Consider the following 20,468-nt stretch of genomic DNA (forward strand, 5'->3'; position numbering starts at 1 on the left):
ACTTTAAAATGTTATATTTTATTAAAATCTGTTGGAATAAACCTGTTATTATGTTATATGCACCACTTTGATGTAGTTAGTATGGTGTAGTACGTTAAAGAAGATGGTTCGGTCATTCGAAATATAAGCTTTTTCCAAATCTACACAAGAGACCGCCGTGCTAATCGACTGACAGTGCTGTATATAACAATGTACTGAGGTTCTAGATGCGTTCTGCAAACTATCAGTGCTATCGAAAGTCAGACTGGTTCTGAGCTACCTACCGCTCTGTCTGTTGCTCTGTTCTGGACAGCGGAGCACACGAGAACAAGTTCTGATTTAAAAGGCATACAAAACTGTTTGAATATAACCTGTATTTTTTTTACCTGAACTTACATTCCGTCTAAATAACTAATGATGTTACTTGGTTTGGCAGTGAGCGTTTTAAGACTAGAGAGAGCAAAGCTAAATAAAACTGTACTTTCGCATGAACTTGGATTAGCTTGAACCTGATTTCTCATGATAAACTTGAGATTGTGTAGCAGTAAGTAAACACAAATATGGCACATATCAGGTGGGTATTTGGCGTCCTGTACAACTTCGCATTTTAGCGGAGGAGTTAGGTTCATTTGTGCGTGTAGCATAATGTCAATTATTTTTGTACGAAATAACATAAATATTTATTATGCAGAAAAATAAGTAGTATAAATAATAAATATTGTCCATAGACACCATGGTGCTGCCAATCGGATCGCCTTTCTTCTGCTGACCTGCAAAGCGGCATCAACCTGTAACAAAAGTATTCATTCACTTAACGAAACAGATTTTACATTAAATTCTGTGTGATGCACAGTGGCCTGCGATGCCGCAATGATATACTACTACCTGCTGTTGTCTGTCGCTAGTTCTGCTGACACAAGTTCTGCTCGGTTCACTGATCGAAGTTGCAAAATCCTATTCCTAAGAAGATGTGTAAATTCCAGAAAATTTTACCAATATATTTCTCACCAGGTGAAGCCAGTCATTTCATGTCTTTTCATTCTGTTCTCTTCTGAAGACATAATGGAACAACTGAAAACGTGTAGCATTATTTCTGCATTTATTACGAACCGGAAAACCATGTAAGGTAAATTGAGAAATTGGTGACAGTCAACATGTGCGATTGGTTGCGATTTTTACGGAATCTTTGTAACATAACCGAAAAAGACGTAAATTTCTGGATTCTGTAAAAGCTATGCAGCATAACGTCGTCTCGTATCAGAATATTCGTATCCCACCTCTTGATAACACTCTGGTAAATAAGGCATAGCTCGAACAGTATTTAGTCAGTGTTGGCTGAAGGAGAATTAAATCAGGTTTCCTGAACGTGTAACTGTATTTTAGTTGACAATAACAATGAAGATCTATAAGCCGCATTTGTATAGCAGTCTGATCCACCAGTTTAAAAACAATAAAAAGGGAGGTTGGTTCCTTCTCTTAAGTTGCATCCATATTGCTGGGTTTAAGTACAATAGATCTGACGAGTACGACGACGAAAATGCTGTAGATGATTCAATAGTCTTTGCATGCCGTGGCCTGAGAAGGGAGATAATAATTACAGAAAAGCAATGGATGTCGCATAAGTCGAACAACATACAAATTATTGACAAAGGGAGATCGGCCTTATTATTAGTTACAGGTCAAAATCCAGATCCGATATTTACAGCAGAATTATTTTATGCTCTTAGGAAGCTACATTTTGAGGTACCTCAATGGGCCGTACCGTGAATTACTTTACCTTTGGCGCGTCTAACATTGCCCAGCCTCGATATGGTAGGAGTCTACTGTACGACTTCTTTCCATACTACAAAACTTACATGTATAAGCAAATAAACAGTTTTTTGATCCAACAACTGTTCTTTAGTGACAACTTTAAATAAATTTCCCAGTTTTAGTCTCTTCAGTTCAATGAAAAAGTATCCTCCAAGTGCTACAGCATGTTACAAACAAATTACTTGTCTAGAGACTTTACGAACACATACTTTATGCAAAGGGCCTTTCACAGCTTCCAAGTAGTTAACGGCAGGACACATAACCACTAAGAAACTGCAATAAGACTACTTATTTGCAGGTGGATTCTACTGTACTATTAATGTCTGGTTGACGTAATCTATTCATTATTTCTTGCTAGGGAGAGCCGTCGCGATCGTATTCCATGAAACGTTGTTGCCTAGGAACGAGTGCTATTGAGCTGTGCTACAGTACGCGACATTCCCCACCACCCCAATATAAGAGTGCTGTATGCAGCGTCTTAGTCTCAACGTGTATTTCTCACTTAGTGTCTTTAAATTTAATGAACCACAAAACAGTTAGCAACTGTTATTCGAGTTGTTTGTTGGAGAGGGAGCAAAGTTTGTCTTTGTGTTGTATGTAAAGCTTGTTGTCATTGTCCACCTTCTGCCAACTTAAGGCACACAAGTGCGATGCTTCCACCTTCTGGAGAAGACACATGCGGTTTGCTGCATCTGAGGAGACCTCAGCCTGAATATGCTTTAGTCTGAAGGTTCGGGTAACTGGCACTCGAACGGCAGCTGTGCGTAAACAAGTAGTAGTTCTCTACTTCGTTCACTGCACTGTGAGTGAAGCACTGTAGAAAATTTAATCTCGCGATAATAATTTTGATACAAAACGCTTTCATCTTTTGTGTCTATCGCAGTAGGATCACTTGTGTGTCTCTGTGGATTGTTGTTGCAAGAGTGACATTAGTTGGCTTTCTATTTCCCCCGTTACATTTAATCTTTGTGTCTTGCTGTGCTGTTTTCGGCGTTATAATGGTTGTAGTTCATCTGCCAGAGTATAAAAAGGAAAGTGTGTTAAGTTCTAACTGATTTCGTGGGAATTAGGAGCACAAGTTATTATAACGTATTATTTATGTCATTGCATACTGCCAGTGCGTTTAAGAAGTGTTTCTATATACAGGGTGAATCTCCTAAAACTTTCACCGCGGATATTACAAGAATGGTAAATGCTATTGATGTGTGGTTTTCACAGAGAGGGTTGGTAGTCAGGGGCTCGCATTGTTAGCAGATCAATATATTTTAATAATACGTTGAAAGTGTATTTTTTGTGCAAACATGCGCTCCTGAAATGGAACAATGCCTACTGACATTAAAAAACTGAAAGTAAGCTATATTAGAATGTCAGATTGTTTGTCTTTGTGTTTCAGGATTCTTGTGCGAGTCCTTTACGAGATATCGTAGTCTGAAAGCTCCCACACCGACGCTTGCACAATACCTGTGCTAGCACACACTAAAAACAACACAAGTCATCCACTACTTATGTGAATTCTGACCAGTAACGAGGTAGTTGAGCATCACAAGTTGCGTTCAAAATTACCACCGGCAGCTCCAGTATGCGCTTCCACTCTGGTGGAACGACGGATTACACATGCTAGCATTTCAGTGGAGATGTCCGAGTAGGCTTAGTAATATGTCGCTGAATATATCATCGGGTGTAGTTAGTTGGTCTTTGTAGACGGCGTCATTCAGCTTTCTCCCGCAGAAAAAATTCTACAGGCGTCAAATAAGGGGAGTGGGCCAGCCAAGGTACAGGTCCTATGAAACGAATCCAACTATTTGGAAACAATACATGAAGACAAGCTGTAGTACTTCCTGCACCGAGGGCTGGGCAGCCATCATCTTGGTACCATAGATTCCTCTTAGTCTATAGAAGAACGTCTTCTACCATCCATGGAAAACTGCCTTTTAGAAGGCTGCTATTGCGATACTTGAGCTAGTTCAGTGGGCCGTCTACGGAAAACGAACCTATGACCTGATGGTTCACTATTCCATACCACACCTTTACATTCCCTAGACTCTGACACTCCATCTGACGAAGCCAACGGGGATTGTCAACAAACCAATAGTGCATGTTCCAGAGGATTACCTTGCCATGACTGGTGAATGGGGTTTCATCACTAAGCAAGATACGTGATACAACAGGAATATCCTGCCTTAGTGCGCACGTAGAGGACTTACCACTGTTCTCGTAATCATTTCCATGCAATTCTCGATGGAGAGAGATGTGATAGGAATGGAACCTATGTCGATGAAGAATGCATAGGGAACTTGCCTGAATCTGCGCTGGAGCTAACGTGTGGATCAACTGTAACAGCAGCAAGAACATTAATTTCCTCTCTTCTTTCGTCACTTGTATCCTCCTGTTAAACTGTCTAAGTATTACACTACCACTTTCACGTAATTGGATGAGGAGGTTGATAAATAACTGCCAAGGTGGTTGACGTGGATTGGGATATCTTGCAGCATACACCGTATCAGGAATAACTTCATTCTTTCTACACTCTCCATACACTATGATCATGTCGGCTTTTTCTGCATTGGTAAATCCCACCATCCACTCACGACCTGCTGCTTGAACTGTCACGCACTAGCTGACTAGCAAGTCAAGCAAGTTACAATATACTAACAGAATACACACACACTCTGTAAGCGAACATAACATCGTACCTAGCAACTACGCAGGTTGAATGGCACGAACGAGTACCGGTGTAGAATCTTCGCATAATACGGTATCTCGTAAACGACTCGCACTAGAATTCTGCAACAAAAACCACTGGCATTCTAGTTTACTACACTTTCGGTTTGTTGATGTTAATAGGAATTGTTACATTTAAAAAGTGTACGTCTGCACAACATTCACTAAGTATTATTACAGTCTGTCTGTTGAGTAATGGCACAATCCGTGGACTGTCAATCCATTCTGTGAAAACCGCACATCAGCAGCACATCATTTCAATAATATATGCGGTTCAAGTGCTGGGTGATTAGCCCTGTATACACCCATATACATGTAAGCATGTGTTTTTGATGTCAGCATTATTTATAGCCAGTGATTCTAATTCTCATGTACAGGAAGATTATAATGAAAGTTCTAGTTTCAGAAAGCTGTTAAAGAGAGGACCGCTGGTCAGAATGACGTCAAATTTGAATGAAATATTATCGAATAAGGGAAAAACATTACGGAAACAAAAACAGCAACAAAGTTGCAAAATAGAATACGGTTGAGAGGCGGGTTACACCGCTTTTCCTCAGTTTATGTCTTAAATGCTCGGTATAACTGCCACAATACAGGACCGCACGCTGCTGGTTAAGCTCTCTGCAGAAGTTTTCTGCAGAAATATTGAGTTATGATGGCCGTCCACAGTTGAGGAAGTGTTTCCGCTGCAGGATTTTGTGCAGGAACTGTCCTCTGTGTTATGTCTCATAAATGTTCGGTGGCTTTCATGTCTTGCCGTCTGAGTGGCTAAATCATTCCCTCGACCTGTCGAGAATATTATTCAAACCCGGTGACACGCAGCATTATCACTCATAAAAATTCCATCGCTGTTTGGTTGAAAATTGTCTCCAAGTAGCAGAGCATAACTGATGATCGATTCATTGCTGCCAAAGGACGCAGTCTATTCCAGGTAAACACAGCCCAGACAACTTCAGAGCCACCACAACCTTGAACAGTACCTTGTTACAAATTTGGGCCCATGGCTTCGTGGGGCTTGCGCCACACTCGAATTCTACCATCGACTCTTACCAAATGAAATCGGGAATCAACTCATCAGGTCACGATTTTTCGGTCGTTTAGGGTAGAACCAATGTGGTCACGAGCCCAGGAGAGCCACTGCAGGCAATGTCGTGCTCTTAGTAAAGGAACTCGCGTCAGTCGTTGCTGCCATAGCTCATTAACGACAAATGTCACCGCACTCTCTTAACGGGGTTGTTGTGGTACGTAAAACATTGATTTCTGTGGTTATTTCACGCAGTGTTGCTTGTCTCATACTGCTGACAACTCTATGCAAACGCCTCTGACGTCGGTCGTTAAGTGAAGGCCGTTGATCAACGTGTTGTCTACATCTATATCCACATCTACGTGATTACTCTGCTATTCACAATGAAGTGCCTGGCAGAGGGTTCAATGGACCACATTCTTGCTGTCTCTCTACCGTTCCACTCTCGAACGGCACGCGGGAAAAACGAGCACTTTAATTTTTCCGTGCGAGCCCTGATATCTCATAGTGGTGATCATTTCTCCCTATGTAGGCGGGTGCCAACAGAATGTTTTCGCAATCGGAGGAGAAAACTGGTGATTGAAATTTGTTGTCCGTGGTGTGAGATAATGCCTGAAGTTTGGTATCCTCGACATACTCCTGACACTTGGGATATCGGAATATTGAGTTCCCCGACGATTTTGGAATGGAATGTCCCGTGCGTCTAGCTCTAACTACCATTCCGCGGTCAAAGTCTGTTAATTCCTGTCTTGCGACCAAAATCACATCGCAACCCTGTTCAAATTAAATCATCCGAGCACAAATGACAAAATGTTCAAATGTGTGTGAAATCCTACGGGACTTAACTGCTAAGGTCATCAGTCCCGAAGCTTACACACTACTTAACCTAAATTATCCTAAGGACAAAGACACACGCCCATACCGGAGGGAGGACTCGAACCTTCGCCAGAACCAGCCGCGCAGCACAAACGACAGCTCCTCCATCAGTGTATGTGCATATCGCTTTCTCATTACTTCCCTGGTGTTGCAACATTAATGACCAGCAGTTTATGTATTTGAGGAAACTCTTTCCGTAAATAACTGCTTGTTGAAGTCTCTTCCTTCACCTGAGAGGACATGATCGAAAGAATACTAGAGATGTGAAACCTACCTTTTAACCATAGAACGGCCCGGGCAACGAACGACCATAAGCGGGCCGTTGGCCGTAGACACCTCGGCCGTAGCCGTAGGCTGGGCGCCAGCGGCCGTAGGCAGGAGACCGGCGGCCGCCGGAGGCGGCGGAGGCGGCGGAGGCGGCGGCTGCAGAAGCCGAGGAGCCCCAGGGGCCGGATGAAGCGGAGGCGGTGGCTGCCGCGGCGGACGAGGGCGCGCCGCGTCGGCCCAGCCGAGACACCTGGCGGCGGTGCCTGGAACGAGTGTCCGGCGAGTCCTTCGTGTCCTGCGCGTCCACTTCATCTTCTGCCGACACGGGCTCGTCCGCCTTCTGGTCACCGACCTCACCTCCTGGGTGCTGCATAACCAGCTGGGCCGCTTCCCCGAGACGCTGCGGCAGAGTTGGCGTATATCTGGAGGCAGACGCGTCGCTTTCAGGGATGGCTTTTCCTTCCCTGGTGGGGTTGTGGGGCGACGGACGTTCTTGAGGCTCCTCCTGGACAGGACTGCACGCCGCTCCAACTGGAACGCTTACAGCTGCATCCCCTGGACGGACTTCCCACCTGCATCTGTAGCCCGTCCTGAGGTCGATAGGAGCTCTCTGAGTCGGAATATCTCTTCTTCTGGTGGCCGGTTTCCAGTTTGTCCTGCCAAAGAAAACATCAGTTATTGCGATGGATGAGAAATCGTGAATTAATCGTCATGTGCATTAGTCATGAACAATAACATAAATGAACTAGTAACAAAACAATAACACGAATGCATTAGGCATAAGTTCGTAATGTTTTTGCCTTCCTCGTGTTCGTTTTCCAGTTGGTATTGGTTTATTTACCAATTGCCTTTTATATCTATAGTTCGCTGTTGCTATTTGAGTTTGCAGACTGGCATTTTGTCGTTTGGAATAATGAGCGTAACTGTGGACTCTAAAAAATTGATAGTCAAATGGAGCAATCGGAACATCTCCGCCATATTCTTTTGTTTGAGTTCAAAAGAGAGGTGACAGCAGCGAAGACAGCCAGAAATATTTTCACCGTGCGTGACCGCTACGGTCGCACGTTCGAATCCTGCCTCGGGCATGGATGTGTGTGATGTCCTTAGGTTAGTTAGGTTTAAGAAGTTATAAGTTCTAGTGGACTGATGACCTCAGATGTTAATTCCAATAGTGCTCAGAGCCATTTGAACCATTTTTTGAACCATTTTCACCGTGTGCAGGGATAACGCCACTCGACAGAGCACGGCAAGATTTTTTTATTTTTTATTTTTCGTTCCGAAGACGTTCGTTTGACATCAGGAAGACCTTCGATGTTTGAAGAAGATCGCTTAAACGCAGGAATCCACGATGGACCACATCAACGTATTCGAGGACTGGCAAGTATGATCCACTTGTAACGCCAGAAATGCGTATCCTCGTATTTCCATCTAATGTACTATAATTTTTTTCCCTTTAGTTTTTTACCTGAAGATATGACATTTCTGTGTCTTTATATACTGTAATTGTTTTACTGTCTGTATCTATATATTTTAGCATTTATGTCGATGTATAATTGTTTTGTTTTGTAAATATTATTTGTATTTTTATGCTGAGTCTTGCCTAGGGAAAACTATGCTATCGAACGATTCCATCGATAGGTCGTGTGGAGAACCAAAGTGTTTAGGATCTTTGGTAGTGAACTCTGCCGCGTGGAGCGCGGACAGAGCAGGGTCTGGCTGGAGTAGGGCGGTTGAGCAGGTGTGTTGTGTGACGCTCCCGCGAGTTGCCGCGCTTTCGGGGTTTGGCAGCATGTGATTGCGCTCGACTTGCTATGATTGTTTCTGATACGGTGTCGCGGACGGGAAGTATTAGCTGGCGCACATCAAGAGCCCGTTTCGCCTGGTGACTGTGTCGAGAAGAAGGCGCGCCAACATCCAGCTTCTGCAACAGCTAGGGCCGACAATGAGTGATTGTCACCGCCTCCTCGATCGATGACTTCAATAAACCAACAAGGAAGACTGAAAGTATGTAAAGTTCTAGAACTGTATGGCAGACCTCAGCTTTTCAAACTGTTGCATCCGAAATATACAGCAACTTAGCATGAAACTTTGTTGCTCATTGTCCCAATTGGATTACCAACCAGGGTCCCTTCCTTTTCCGGAATGAACCCAAGTGTCGTTGAAATTCATACGCAAGCATTAAAGTAATATCATTCCATTTCACTGCTTTAATTTCAAAGTTCAGTTAAGGTATTCCTAGCTGACTACAATATTTAGATTACACCAGCACAAATTAAGAGTGCGAGTTTTGTTACCATATTTTAGCTTACCTGTGACTGCAGCTCAACTTGGTACGTACTAGATTTTACTATTGTTACTTGTTCAGAATCATTTAATTCAAGTTCAAAGTTAAATCTCTTATTTCTAAATTGCGTACATTCAAGTAGCTTTTGAAATGATTGTTGAGGTAGCCCAAGAATAACCTTATTTTATTGAATTTTGTAGTGCTTCAGAAAAAAAGTTCTCTATTAAATTCAATCACTAAATTAACTTTCAATTTTCCGGTTTTATTAATTGTTTTGATAATTAAGTCAGTAGCGAAATTTATTACTTCTGACAAACATTCAGTTTTCACACAACACGTGTCAACCTTCAGTTGCCACGCTTTTAGTGCTAATTATATGTGCACTAATCTTTCATTTTCAGTTATTATAGTAGTTGTCCATAGGACTGGCGACCGTAATTTTCCCCAAATTTCCAATATCGAATTAACGCCAATAAATTGTCAACGTAACGACTGCACATTTACTTTCTTTATTAATTTTACCCTTTTCTCAAAATTAATTTCCACCAATTTCATTTGAATTTTTCCTTTCATTTAGATGTAACCCTTTCCTCGCTCTTTACCGACAAATTAACTTCGGTGACGATTGTTTTCCTCAAATTTCCATTAGGTGCACGCGGTTTAATTTTTTACTATCATTAAGGTCGATAAGTGAAGGGGAGGTTACAAACTGTAACCACCACCATAGTGCGACATTTGCTTGCACCGTGAACGTTAAAAAATCGGGTATATGGGTACTATATATCAAAATCGCCAAAATCAGTGGGTGGCCCTGCTACTTGTCACGAATTGGTTCGTGAACAACACCGACCATTCCTAGCCTGCTACACCAACCGTGCAGTACGTGCCGACGTTATTGACATGAGGCACATCAGTGCTCAGAGTGCCGATGGGCTGTGATCCATCATAACGGTATATCAGTTTATTGTACTTACGCCCGAGATTTTATAGAATCTGTCCCTCCCTAATTAATGTGTAATGTACTTTAGGTATAAATGTTGCTAAGCAGGTATTGCATAAACGTCAGAAATCAATCATTACGCAAAAAGCAGTTGAATCGATTCTGAGGTAGTCAGCAGATCGTGATCTTGTGTTTAGCGTTCCTGACTCTCGGACACGGATTCGGTTCTCGTCCGAGACAGGGATTTAAAAAAAAATGGCTCTGAGCACTTTGGGACTTAACACCTGTGGTCATCAGTCCCCTAGAACTTAGAACTACTTAAACCTAACTAACCTAAGGACATCACAGACATCCATGCCCGAGGCAGGGTTCGAACCTGCGACCGTAGCAGTCAGGGATTTTTCGCTCGGGACTTGATGTAAGTATCGTCTTCATTATCATCGACGTGCAAGTCGCCCTAGTTGCGTCAAATAAATTTTGCTTCAGGCAGCCGAACTCTCCACTAACGAACTCCTAGCCAAAAATAGCTATACGCACGTCTTTCAGTTTGGCTAAACAGATGGTCTAACTATAGAAGAGGAATGCCACGCTACAAAGGCAGGGGGAGATTTCATCACCTGATAATGCGCGTAGGTAGGGTGAACTAGCTACGATAGTAGAGGCAAATGCTTCTTTAATGTACCTGTTCCTCCTGTGGACTCTATTGAAGCTAGTACAATGGTACCTTTCTTCTTATAAAGAGATTGAGGATGTGTTAGCATTTATTGACAATCTAGATGCTACTGCTAGTCTGGATCATTGGATTAACGAAGTAAGTTTGACACAACCAAGTTAAGATGGTGGGCGAAACGTCAGGAATATTGTGCCGTTGGACAAGGTGCTCAAATTTAAGTAACTCAAGAAAAGACTCTATTAGCGCTACTGCATGCAGATTAGAGTCAGATTCTTCAGACGATAACTCAATGTGCTGTCTCAGAAACGAAAGATGTCGGTCAAAACATTATTAGAATGAATTAGGAAAATTAATATGAAAACGTATGAGCTAACACAGAATGAGGAGTCTCATAAAATTATTCAGCACTAGGTAAAGCACAGAGCGGTAGATGTGTTTTTAAGAAAAATTCCACCTCACGTGTCCGGGAAGGTATGAATGAAGAATGTAAAGGATCTGGCTGCTATTAGTGCGGTTGCTACGCAACTGGAGGAAGCGGACATGACGACTCGGTTGCCGGATAAACAGAGCATCTTTTCTGAGCATCGAAGTGCTATAGGTATGAATATGCGAGCCTCATTCGGAAACAATATAGCCCACCACAATGCTGTGGGTGTGGGGCAGTAGGATGTCGGGTGCAGGATGGGAAGCAGAGGGGAACCTCGGAGTAAGGGTCCGTTAAAAACCAACGGAAGTTCCTAATATGCCAGTCGGCATTACCAGTAAGGCACAATGCTTCTAAGGCGTATGCAGAGGTGGAGTATTTCTTGGTGGGCATAGTGAAGGGAATGGGACATAAGTTTTTAGTGGACGTAGGGACTCAAATGTCGGTATTCATACTGTACGTCTTGGATACGAAGAAACAAATTACGTGGAGTGTACGACCATGTTGTGGTCTCATTGGAATCAAGATTGCTCAGTTTCTGTATTGGCGCAAAGAATTTTCGGGATTATATGGAAGTGTTTCCCCACATCACTGAGCGCTACTGCGCAACGCTAGGGCTGGATTTTCTGAAAAAGCATCACACAATACTCAGTCTTTCACAGTACACTACCAAACTCAGTGCGGCAGTGTTCCAGCTGGGTACGACTGTCACAAACGACACTTCGTCGCAAGGTCCGTCGATCATGAAGGTGGAACTGAACACACTGCATACACCTACATAAAACTCAATTTACGTGATAAAGAACTGCGAGGTATCAGAAAATTACTCTGGCTGAGTAAGGGTACTGACCCACCGAACGATATGTGGTATGTTATAGAGCTGTTGGAACGTAGTGACGATTTTCATTCTTCGTACTAGTAAGTTCGTAGAAGCGTCTCACCCATGCAGGAAGTGGATGGAGAAAACTTGGTTCTAGAGAATGTGAATTGGACAAAGACGATCTGTTAGGTCGAGTGGAAACCCTTCCCGCAGGCAAACCATCAATGCATCAGCAATACCCGCAAAAGTACAGCGCCTAACACGGAAAGATAGGGCAGCTATTGAAATTCTTTTAATATGATTCACAGATTTGATCAGTCCTGATGGTTCGTTCTCAGCTACAACCGAGAAACAGAATAAAATCTTGACAGGGATAATCATATTGTCTACAAGACGTCGGCATTTTCAACCTATAATAGAGGAACTCATCAATCAACAGTCGAGAGATGTCATTTTGGAGAGAGCGATGCTGCACGAGGAGCAGCCATACTCCAGACATTAGTAAATGGAGTACTAAGGGCACTCAAACCGTGTCAGTGTACGATCTACTTAAACATTATTATTATTGTGTTTTCTGAAGATCTATAGGACCATGCACGACTACTAGAGGAAGTGTTCATGAGGTTTGATTTAGCACACTTTACGTTAAGTATTGAAAAGTGTCACTTTGCGTCCACAATCGTAAACTATCTAATAATTTGATTATTCGAAATAACGCGAGGACTGATCTAAGATTGATATGCGCTGTCCGTGATTTCTTACTGGTACAAACATCACAACCCATCCTACAGGGTGAAATGAGAAACCACAGGCAAATTTGTACAGGTGAAAACTCAGGAGGTGTTGCTCATCTCCAAAGAGAGAGGTAACAATACAATGATGTCACTGAACGACCTATGTTTGTGCTAAAGAGAGATGATTACAGTATGTCCAACGAGGATGGTTCAGACCGGCACATTGGTGTGTGAAATACAGTTGTTGCTGCGTAAAGGGGAAGCAGTAGAATGCCCAAAGGATGTCCTGACTCCACACTCACAGTGTGGACATGTATTGAGTATACTTTGCACATGCCTCAGAGACAGTGATAGTGAACTATAAGTGAAAAGGACGGCGCAAGGGGACGACGAGGGTGGAATATTAGTCAACGGTAAGTAAAACCTGTAACACAGCAGGAACGACATACCGTCCCCCAGCTATCGTCACTGGAACAATTACACTACTGGCCATTAAAATTGCTACACCAAGAAGAAATAAAGATGATAAACGGGTATTCATTGGACAAATACATTATACTATAACTGACATAGATCCTGAGAAATCAGTAACTAGAACAACCACCTATGGCCGTAATAACGGCCTTGATATGCCTGGGCATTGAGTCAAACAGAGTTTGGATGGCGTGTCGGGTACAGCTGCCCATTCAGCTTCATCACGATACCACAATTCAAGAAGAGTAGTTGCTGGCGTTTAGCGACGAGCCAGTTGCTCGGTCATCATTGACCAGACGTTTTCAATTGGTTGGATATCTGGAGAATGTGCTGGCCAGGGCAGCAGTCAAACATTTTCTGTATCCATAAAGGACCGTACAGAACCTGCAATATGCGGTCGTGCGTTATCCTGCTGAAATGTATGGTTTCGCAGGGATCGAATGAAGAGTAGAGCCACGGGTGGTAACACATCTGAAATGTAACGTCCACTGTTGAAAGAACCGTCAACGAGAACAAGAGGTGAACGTGACGTGTAACCAATGCTACCCCATACCATCACGCCTGGTAATACGCCAGTATGGCGATGACGAATACACGCTTCCAATGTGCGTTCACCGCGATGTCGCCAAACACTGATACGACCATCATGATGGTGTAAACAGAACATAGATTCATCCGAAAAATGACGTTTTGCCATTCGTGCACCCAGGTTCGTCGATGAGCACACCATCGCAGGCCCTCCTATCTGTGATGCAGCGTCAAGGGTAACCGCAGCCATGGTCTCCGAGCGGATAGTCCATGCTGCTGCGAACGTCGTCGAACTGTTCTTGCAGATGGTTGTTGTCTTTCAAACGTCCCCATCTGTTGACTCAGGGATCGAGAGGTGGCTGCACGATCCGTTACTGCCATGCGGATAAGATGCATGTCATCTCGACTGCTAGTGATACGAGGCCTTTGGGATCCAGCACGTCGTTCCGTATTATCCTCCTGAACCCACCGATTCCATATTCTGCTAACAGTCATTGGATCTCGACCAACGCGAGCAGCAATGTCGCGATACTATAATCCGCAATCGCGATAGGCTACAATACGACCTTTATCAAAGACGGAAACGTGATGGTACGCATTTCTCCTCCTTACATGATGCATCACAACAACGTTTCACCAGGCAACGCCGGTCAACTGCTGTTTCTGTATGAGAAATCGGTTGGAAACTTTCCTCATGTCAGTACGTTGTACGTGTCACCACCGGTGCCAACCTTGTGTGAATGCTCTGAAAAGCTAATCATTTGCATATCACAGCATCTTCTTCCTGTCAGTTAAATTTCGCGTCTGTAGCACGTCATATTCGTGGTGTAGCAATTTTAATGGCCAGAAGTGTATAATAATCCTGAACCAAATCTCGTTGTATTGGCTAGAACAACAATTAGACCTGTTGCCAAATCATAACCTGACCTATTTAAATGGCATCCTAAAACAACACCTCCTTCGTTCATTGATAGGTTATAGCTGCTGAGAAGGGTCAAATTACTGCTGAGAAAATGTTCCAGTTTGTTTGGCAATGCCGAGATAGGAAGCACAATAACATCATGAGTATCTTGGTTCCTGCTACTGTTGTGGTTTTGATTTTCCTTCTTGTGATGTCCACGAAACTCAGGTGGAAAACCGGCCATTTCCGTGAATTCTCAGTCACCAATTACCAGTGGCTTGGGTTACCTGTAGTAAGTAATGATTAGTTAAGTAATAACTATATAAGATGCTGCCTGATAAACAAGGAGGAACGATGAGCATGAGAAATAACTGAGTGACCTATTTACTGTTAAATGATTGCTGAGAAATTTGGCAAGAACAGAGAATTTAGTGATGTAATTGTACTAGTCTGTGAGTGATGTAGTCATACCTCTATGAAGAGGCAAGAAAAGGTTAGTAGAGCAAATTACAGAAAGTACCATTTAAATTAGGAAACAGGCAATGAAAATTGTGGTTTAAGTGGAAATAGAGTAAAAGAGAAAACAGAATGTACTTGCACTGTGTAAACTCTATAAATATGTACTGAGACATTGCAGGATTGCAATGAAATCTCCTGAAGAAGACAGGCATGCTGCACAAAAAATAATTTACTTATCACCGGTAAGTGCAATTGATTAGTGACGGCTGATCATAGGATGCAAGGAACTCTTGTGTAATATTATTAGTAACAAAAGCATTGGCAATAATTATTTTTATAATAAACCTCTATACACTTTTGCCAACGGGTGTGAAGGACGTTAGACTGCGTTATTTCGTCTAAATCGCCAGCACTAGAGAGGAAGTCAAAGAGCAAAAACTTAACGCTAACCTAAAGCAGACGGATGCGGGATTATGGTGCGGTGGCCAGACAGATGCCGGTCCGCCTGTAAACCCTCGGTTGCCAAGGTAACCACTATGATAAGGCTACGCAGTCGTTCAGTCACCTTTTCTTGTGCAGGCAACTCCTTGCTGCATGCTCCTCCCCTTGTGAGTGGATGCTACTGTTACTGTTACTGCTGCTGTAACCCGTTTAATCCACGATGGGTCCTCGGCTTGATTATGTGTGCTTCAGCACACCCTCTCCTCTATAGCTGGACAGCCTCTAGTCAGCATTGTGGGCTGCCGTTTTCAGCAGCCTTTCCGAATCGCTGTCATCTTCACTCAACCGTCCGTACAACACTGCCCACCTCTGGGCCGCTCCTCTGAGTATCATCTCGATTACGTAGTTGAATAATAAATTTTTTAACAATGATGTTTTCATGACAATACGTGTCGAACGACCAACAGGCATCGCTGCTAGCTGTCCCACGCGACGGTACAGGTAGCTGCCCAGTCTGTAGGGTGGCAAAAAAATTCGCGTGAAACGGGAGAGGGTACAGGCTGGCTCAGCCACGCTGCAGTGTGCCTCTGTGCTGCGGGAAGCCAGCTGCCATGTTGCCACCTCACTAGATTTTCCTTACGTTAGCTGAACCTTGTGCAATGAATATGGATAAAGCCCGGCCTCGTGCAAGACCTCTTGTAACGCTTTCGAATGAGCACATCATCAGTATTAGTCATCAAATACACCTCAGAAAGACAAGTTCAAATCACGTGCATTCCAAACTTCATAGTATGAACACCAAAATTTGATACGTGCTGGCTCTACAAAAGGAAAATTGTTCTGCAAGTCATGCTTGCTTTTAACCACAAGAAAACGTGTGTCATACGCTGAGGCTTTCAAAGATCTGAAGAAAATGTCTAGAGGTTTAGCACGGCATTCTGTTTTTAAAGACAATCTAAGCAACTTTATTACATTTCTAGAACTAATCAAACAAGCGTTTAGTATTTCAGAGCTCCTTCATGAACACTATAAGCTGATGAAAACCAGCAACAAAATGAAGTGAAAGCCAACAGAAATCATAAGAGTTTTGTGCAACAGGAGCTACATAGCTTTCAGGTATCATGATGAGACACAAGGTTACTAGAATCCCAGTACATGTGGTAAACAGAAACGGAATATTTGAAAGCATTCTGGAAGAACATGGGCTGTTTCGGAGATTTTCAAAAACTATGGAGAATTAACTGATTGTATAGCCGAGTCTATTTTTGAATGTACACATTCCATTGTGGACGATGCCACAGACGTTTTGGACAAGTCAAATTCTCTATTATCGTAGGACTTTACAGTCCTCCAGCAAAGGCGACATTTAAGAACATTTTCTAGATTTTCATGATGTCAGCCAAGTTGCTTTACTTACTGTTCTGAGTGGCGTGTTTCATAGATAGGACATGAAAAACAAACTAGTGGCCCAAATCCATGAAGGTACTTCTGCTCTCTGTGCGGCTGGTCCCGGCAGAGGTTCGAGTCCTTCTTCGGGCATGGGTGTGTGTGTTTGTCCTTAGGATAATTTGGGTTAAGCAGTGTGTAAGCTTAGGGACTGATGACCTTAGCAGTTAAGTCCCATAAGATTTCACACACATTTGAACAGTTTTGAATTTCTGCTCTGATAGAAAACTAAATGACCTGCAAACTACGGTCCGTGAAATTGCCTCCCTTCCCCCTCCCTAAGTTCTTTTTAGTCACTTTTCGCACATCTTTTAAATTAAGTTTTCAACAGAGTTCTTCTTATATAAAACCAGTAAGGATTTTTTTCCGCTATTCAGGATATGCCTGCTTTCTTCCACATCTTCTAAATCCACAGGAATCCTCGCTAGTGTGGTTCGTAAACGCATTCCTTCGAATAGCGAAAAGAGATGGAACTGTAAATCCAGAATAGTATGTAATTCACTAAAATCGTCTGGAGCAAATTGAGATTTTAAATGAAATAATTTGACAATTCAGACTTCCGTTCATCAACTACGAGAGAAGTCTGCGGTTTCAAAAATAGCCTCCTAGACTTCTCCTTTATTTTTCATCTCTGTATTTTTTCAAAGGACATTTCAACATTCTTGAGGAAAAAATGATGCACAGTTGCTGGAGCCGAGTGACCGCTACGGTCGCGGTTTCGAATCCTGCCTCGGGCATGGATGTGTGTGATGTCCTTAGGTTGGTTAGGTTTAATTAGTTCTAAGTTCTAGGCAACTGATGACCTCATAGGTTAAGTCGCATAGTACATTTTTGAACCATTTTTTGATGCACAGTTTTACAACAATACTGTCTCAGAATACGTAACTTGCACGAAAAGCATAAGAAATGTAGGTAAACTGATCGAATTTTTTTAATTCTACGAAGCACTCGACCTATTAGCAACGTGAAGCTTCCATGAACAGAACTAAAAGGATGAATATATTGGCAATCCATTGATGTGAAAATACAAATGGGTGTACCTCAAGGTACGGGATAATTCTGTACCACAAATGGAAGCAAGATTTTTCACATTATGACAAACAGCCCTTTTCAAAATTTGTCGGTAATACCTAGTTCACTAGTAATACTCATCATTTGTCCGTATACGGTGTGGATTCAGTATTACAAACAAATAGTTCGTCCTTCAGTCGCCCGCAGCTGCGTGTTGAGCTGGAGGCTGCATTGTCTTCCCAGCACAAAAAAAAAAAAAAATTCTCTCTGTAAGTCTGGAGAAGCAATCAAAAGAAATCTTTCAAACTATTTCGTTTAGTTGCCACCCTTTCTGCAACAAGTGCTTTAGTTTAAAGGAGTTTTTCTTGTCTGAAACATGTAAACATTTATTTCAGAAGCCGTATAGTCCAGGATCGCGTATCAGCCCTTGGTTGTATTCCATAGAAAAACCAGCACTGCGAATACTTGAAAGCCGAGACATATTGTAAGAATATGTCATCGAAAGATGTGGGAAGAAGAAGAACCGTCGAGTTAACTTGTTTTACAAGTACCAACGCTCACACACCCAACCTACCAGCTTGTTTGTATATAAAAGTGAGTATCAGTATCATTATCATCAGTAATAGTGCTCGTAGGAGTAGCACTAGTCGTACTCTTAGCAGTCGTCCACTTAATAGTAGTAGTAATTGTTGATGATGATGATGATGATGATGATGATGATGATGATGTGGCGGTGGTGGTCGTCGTCGCCATCGTCATTATTTTTTAACGTTGGGTACGCGTGCATTACAACGGAAGGAAAGGGGATTTTCCAATATGTTTCCTGGCCTTCCCAGAGTTTAGGCCCATGATCCGCCACTGCAAATGCAAGAGACAGCGGAAGCGGGTGACTTCGGGCTGATCAGTTGAAGAGGCATCAAGGGCTACCTTATGGTATGGAAAGTACTGCTAGAAGATGCCGAGCAGTTATCACATTGCCCACCACAACAGAAGTAGAAGGGGCATAACAGCATTGACGTAGCAGAAAGGCAAATCTGTGATTACGTTACGACTTATTTGATTGATACTGATACTTCAGCAAAACAAGAACTGACCAAGCCTATATAAACATCCCTGTTTGATAACAGTATTGCAGTCTGTCAGCCACCAACTCCTCGAAGCTATCATTATGTGATGGCTTACGTGATAGAAACTGTGGTTTTAGCAAACCAAGGACTGGCTGGCCTAGCCCGTTCAAACACTGATCATTTCTAGTAGTATTGTAGTCTGCAAGGCACCAACTCCGACTGGGGACCTGCGATGGTCTATGTGTCTACGTAGGTCAACCAGTCTCCACCTCTGGATTCTGCTGAAGCTAGCTGGGGCGCTGCTGCTGGCGCTGAAATCAAAGCTGTAGACTCTGTTCTCTTCAACCGAAGGGCCACCTGGTGCCCTGCAGTCGGGACCTAGGGCAATGCAGCCGTTCAGCCACTTTCGCTTGTGGAGGCAAATCCTTCTTGCGTGCTCTTTCCCATATGAGTGGATGCTACTGCTGCTGTTGCTGCTGCTGTGAGCAGTCTCATCCACGCTGGGTCCACGGAGTGATTAGGTGTGTCTCAGCACGCGCCCCTCCCATGTACCTGGGAAGCCTCTAGTCAGCATTGTGGGCTGCTGTGGTCATCAGCCTCGCTGAGTCGCTGCCATCACCACTCCACCATCCACACGATGCTACAACGCTGCACACCGCTGGGCCGCTCCTTCGAGTTATCACCTTGATTGTGCAGTTGAACAAGAAACGAATGTTTTCACAGTGACGGTTTCATGACGATATCTGTCGGATCAGCAGGCATTACCGCTCAAGTGTACCACGCCACGGAAGAGGTAGCTGTCCTGTCTCTATAACACCCAAAAAAAGAATCTATGTATATAGCGGCTGGGGCAACGTACGCACTACCACTGATAGCCTGCTGGTTCCACAATGGTGCATTTTTCACCTGTGGTTACCTGAAAACTTTTGCTCGAGTTCGGGTTCCCTGCTGTCCTCTCTTCTGACATTATAAGGTGCATCCTCGACCTTGTGTATTCAGAGCTCATTCGACGTGAATAAGATGTTGGCCTGACACTGCTTACAATTTTAAATCACATTTGTAGAAGAGTTATGTCGGCTACGAAGTACAAGCTTCTTCCAGGTTTCAACGAGTAATGTCGTCAGTATGTTCATAGAAGTGTAGAATCACATGGCATTTATACAGAGTACTTAGGATGCTTGGAATATTATCCGACTGAAATTTCTCTGATGGTTTCTTCTGTCTGATACGTATCGAGGTTATCCATGTCTCGAAAGATGCTTCAATAAATGTAATACATACTTTCACAGCCCAGCAATACAGTTTCAAATCCCCCAACAACTCGGAAATACACTACTGGCCATTAAAATTTCTACACCACCAAGATGACGTGCTACAGACGCGAAATTTAACCGACACGAAGAAGATTCTGTGATATTCAAATGATTAGCTTTTCAGAGCATTCACACAAGGTTGGCGCCTGTAGCGACACCTACAACGTGCTGACATGAGGAAAGTTTTCAAACCGTTTCTTACACACAAACAACCGTTGACCGACGTTCCCTGGTGAAACGTTGTTGTGATCCCTCATTTAAGGAGGAGAAATGC

At 43.1% G+C, this 20,468-nt stretch overlaps 1 protein-coding gene across 1 annotated transcript in view; it reads right to left on the minus strand.

Annotated features, from left to right (window-relative positions):
* Nucleotides 1-634: 634 nt before the first annotated feature.
* Nucleotides 635-20,468, minus strand: part of LOC126266928 (uncharacterized) — a 36,134-nt gene continuing 16,300 nt past the window's right edge. Inside the window, exons 3-4 of the mRNA XM_049971619.1 lie at nt 6,687-7,335; nt 635-767 (exon numbers count right to left, since the gene is read on the minus strand). Coding sequence (XP_049827576.1) covers nt 6,690-7,335 — 646 coding nt within the window. The 3' untranslated portion in view covers nt 635-767; nt 6,687-6,689. The remainder of the gene's footprint in view (nt 768-6,686; nt 7,336-20,468) is intronic.

Source organism: Schistocerca gregaria, chromosome 4 (genome assembly GCF_023897955.1).
Source record: "Schistocerca gregaria isolate iqSchGreg1 chromosome 4, iqSchGreg1.2, whole genome shotgun sequence".
NCBI classification, from domain to species: domain Eukaryota; kingdom Metazoa; phylum Arthropoda; class Insecta; order Orthoptera; family Acrididae; genus Schistocerca; species Schistocerca gregaria.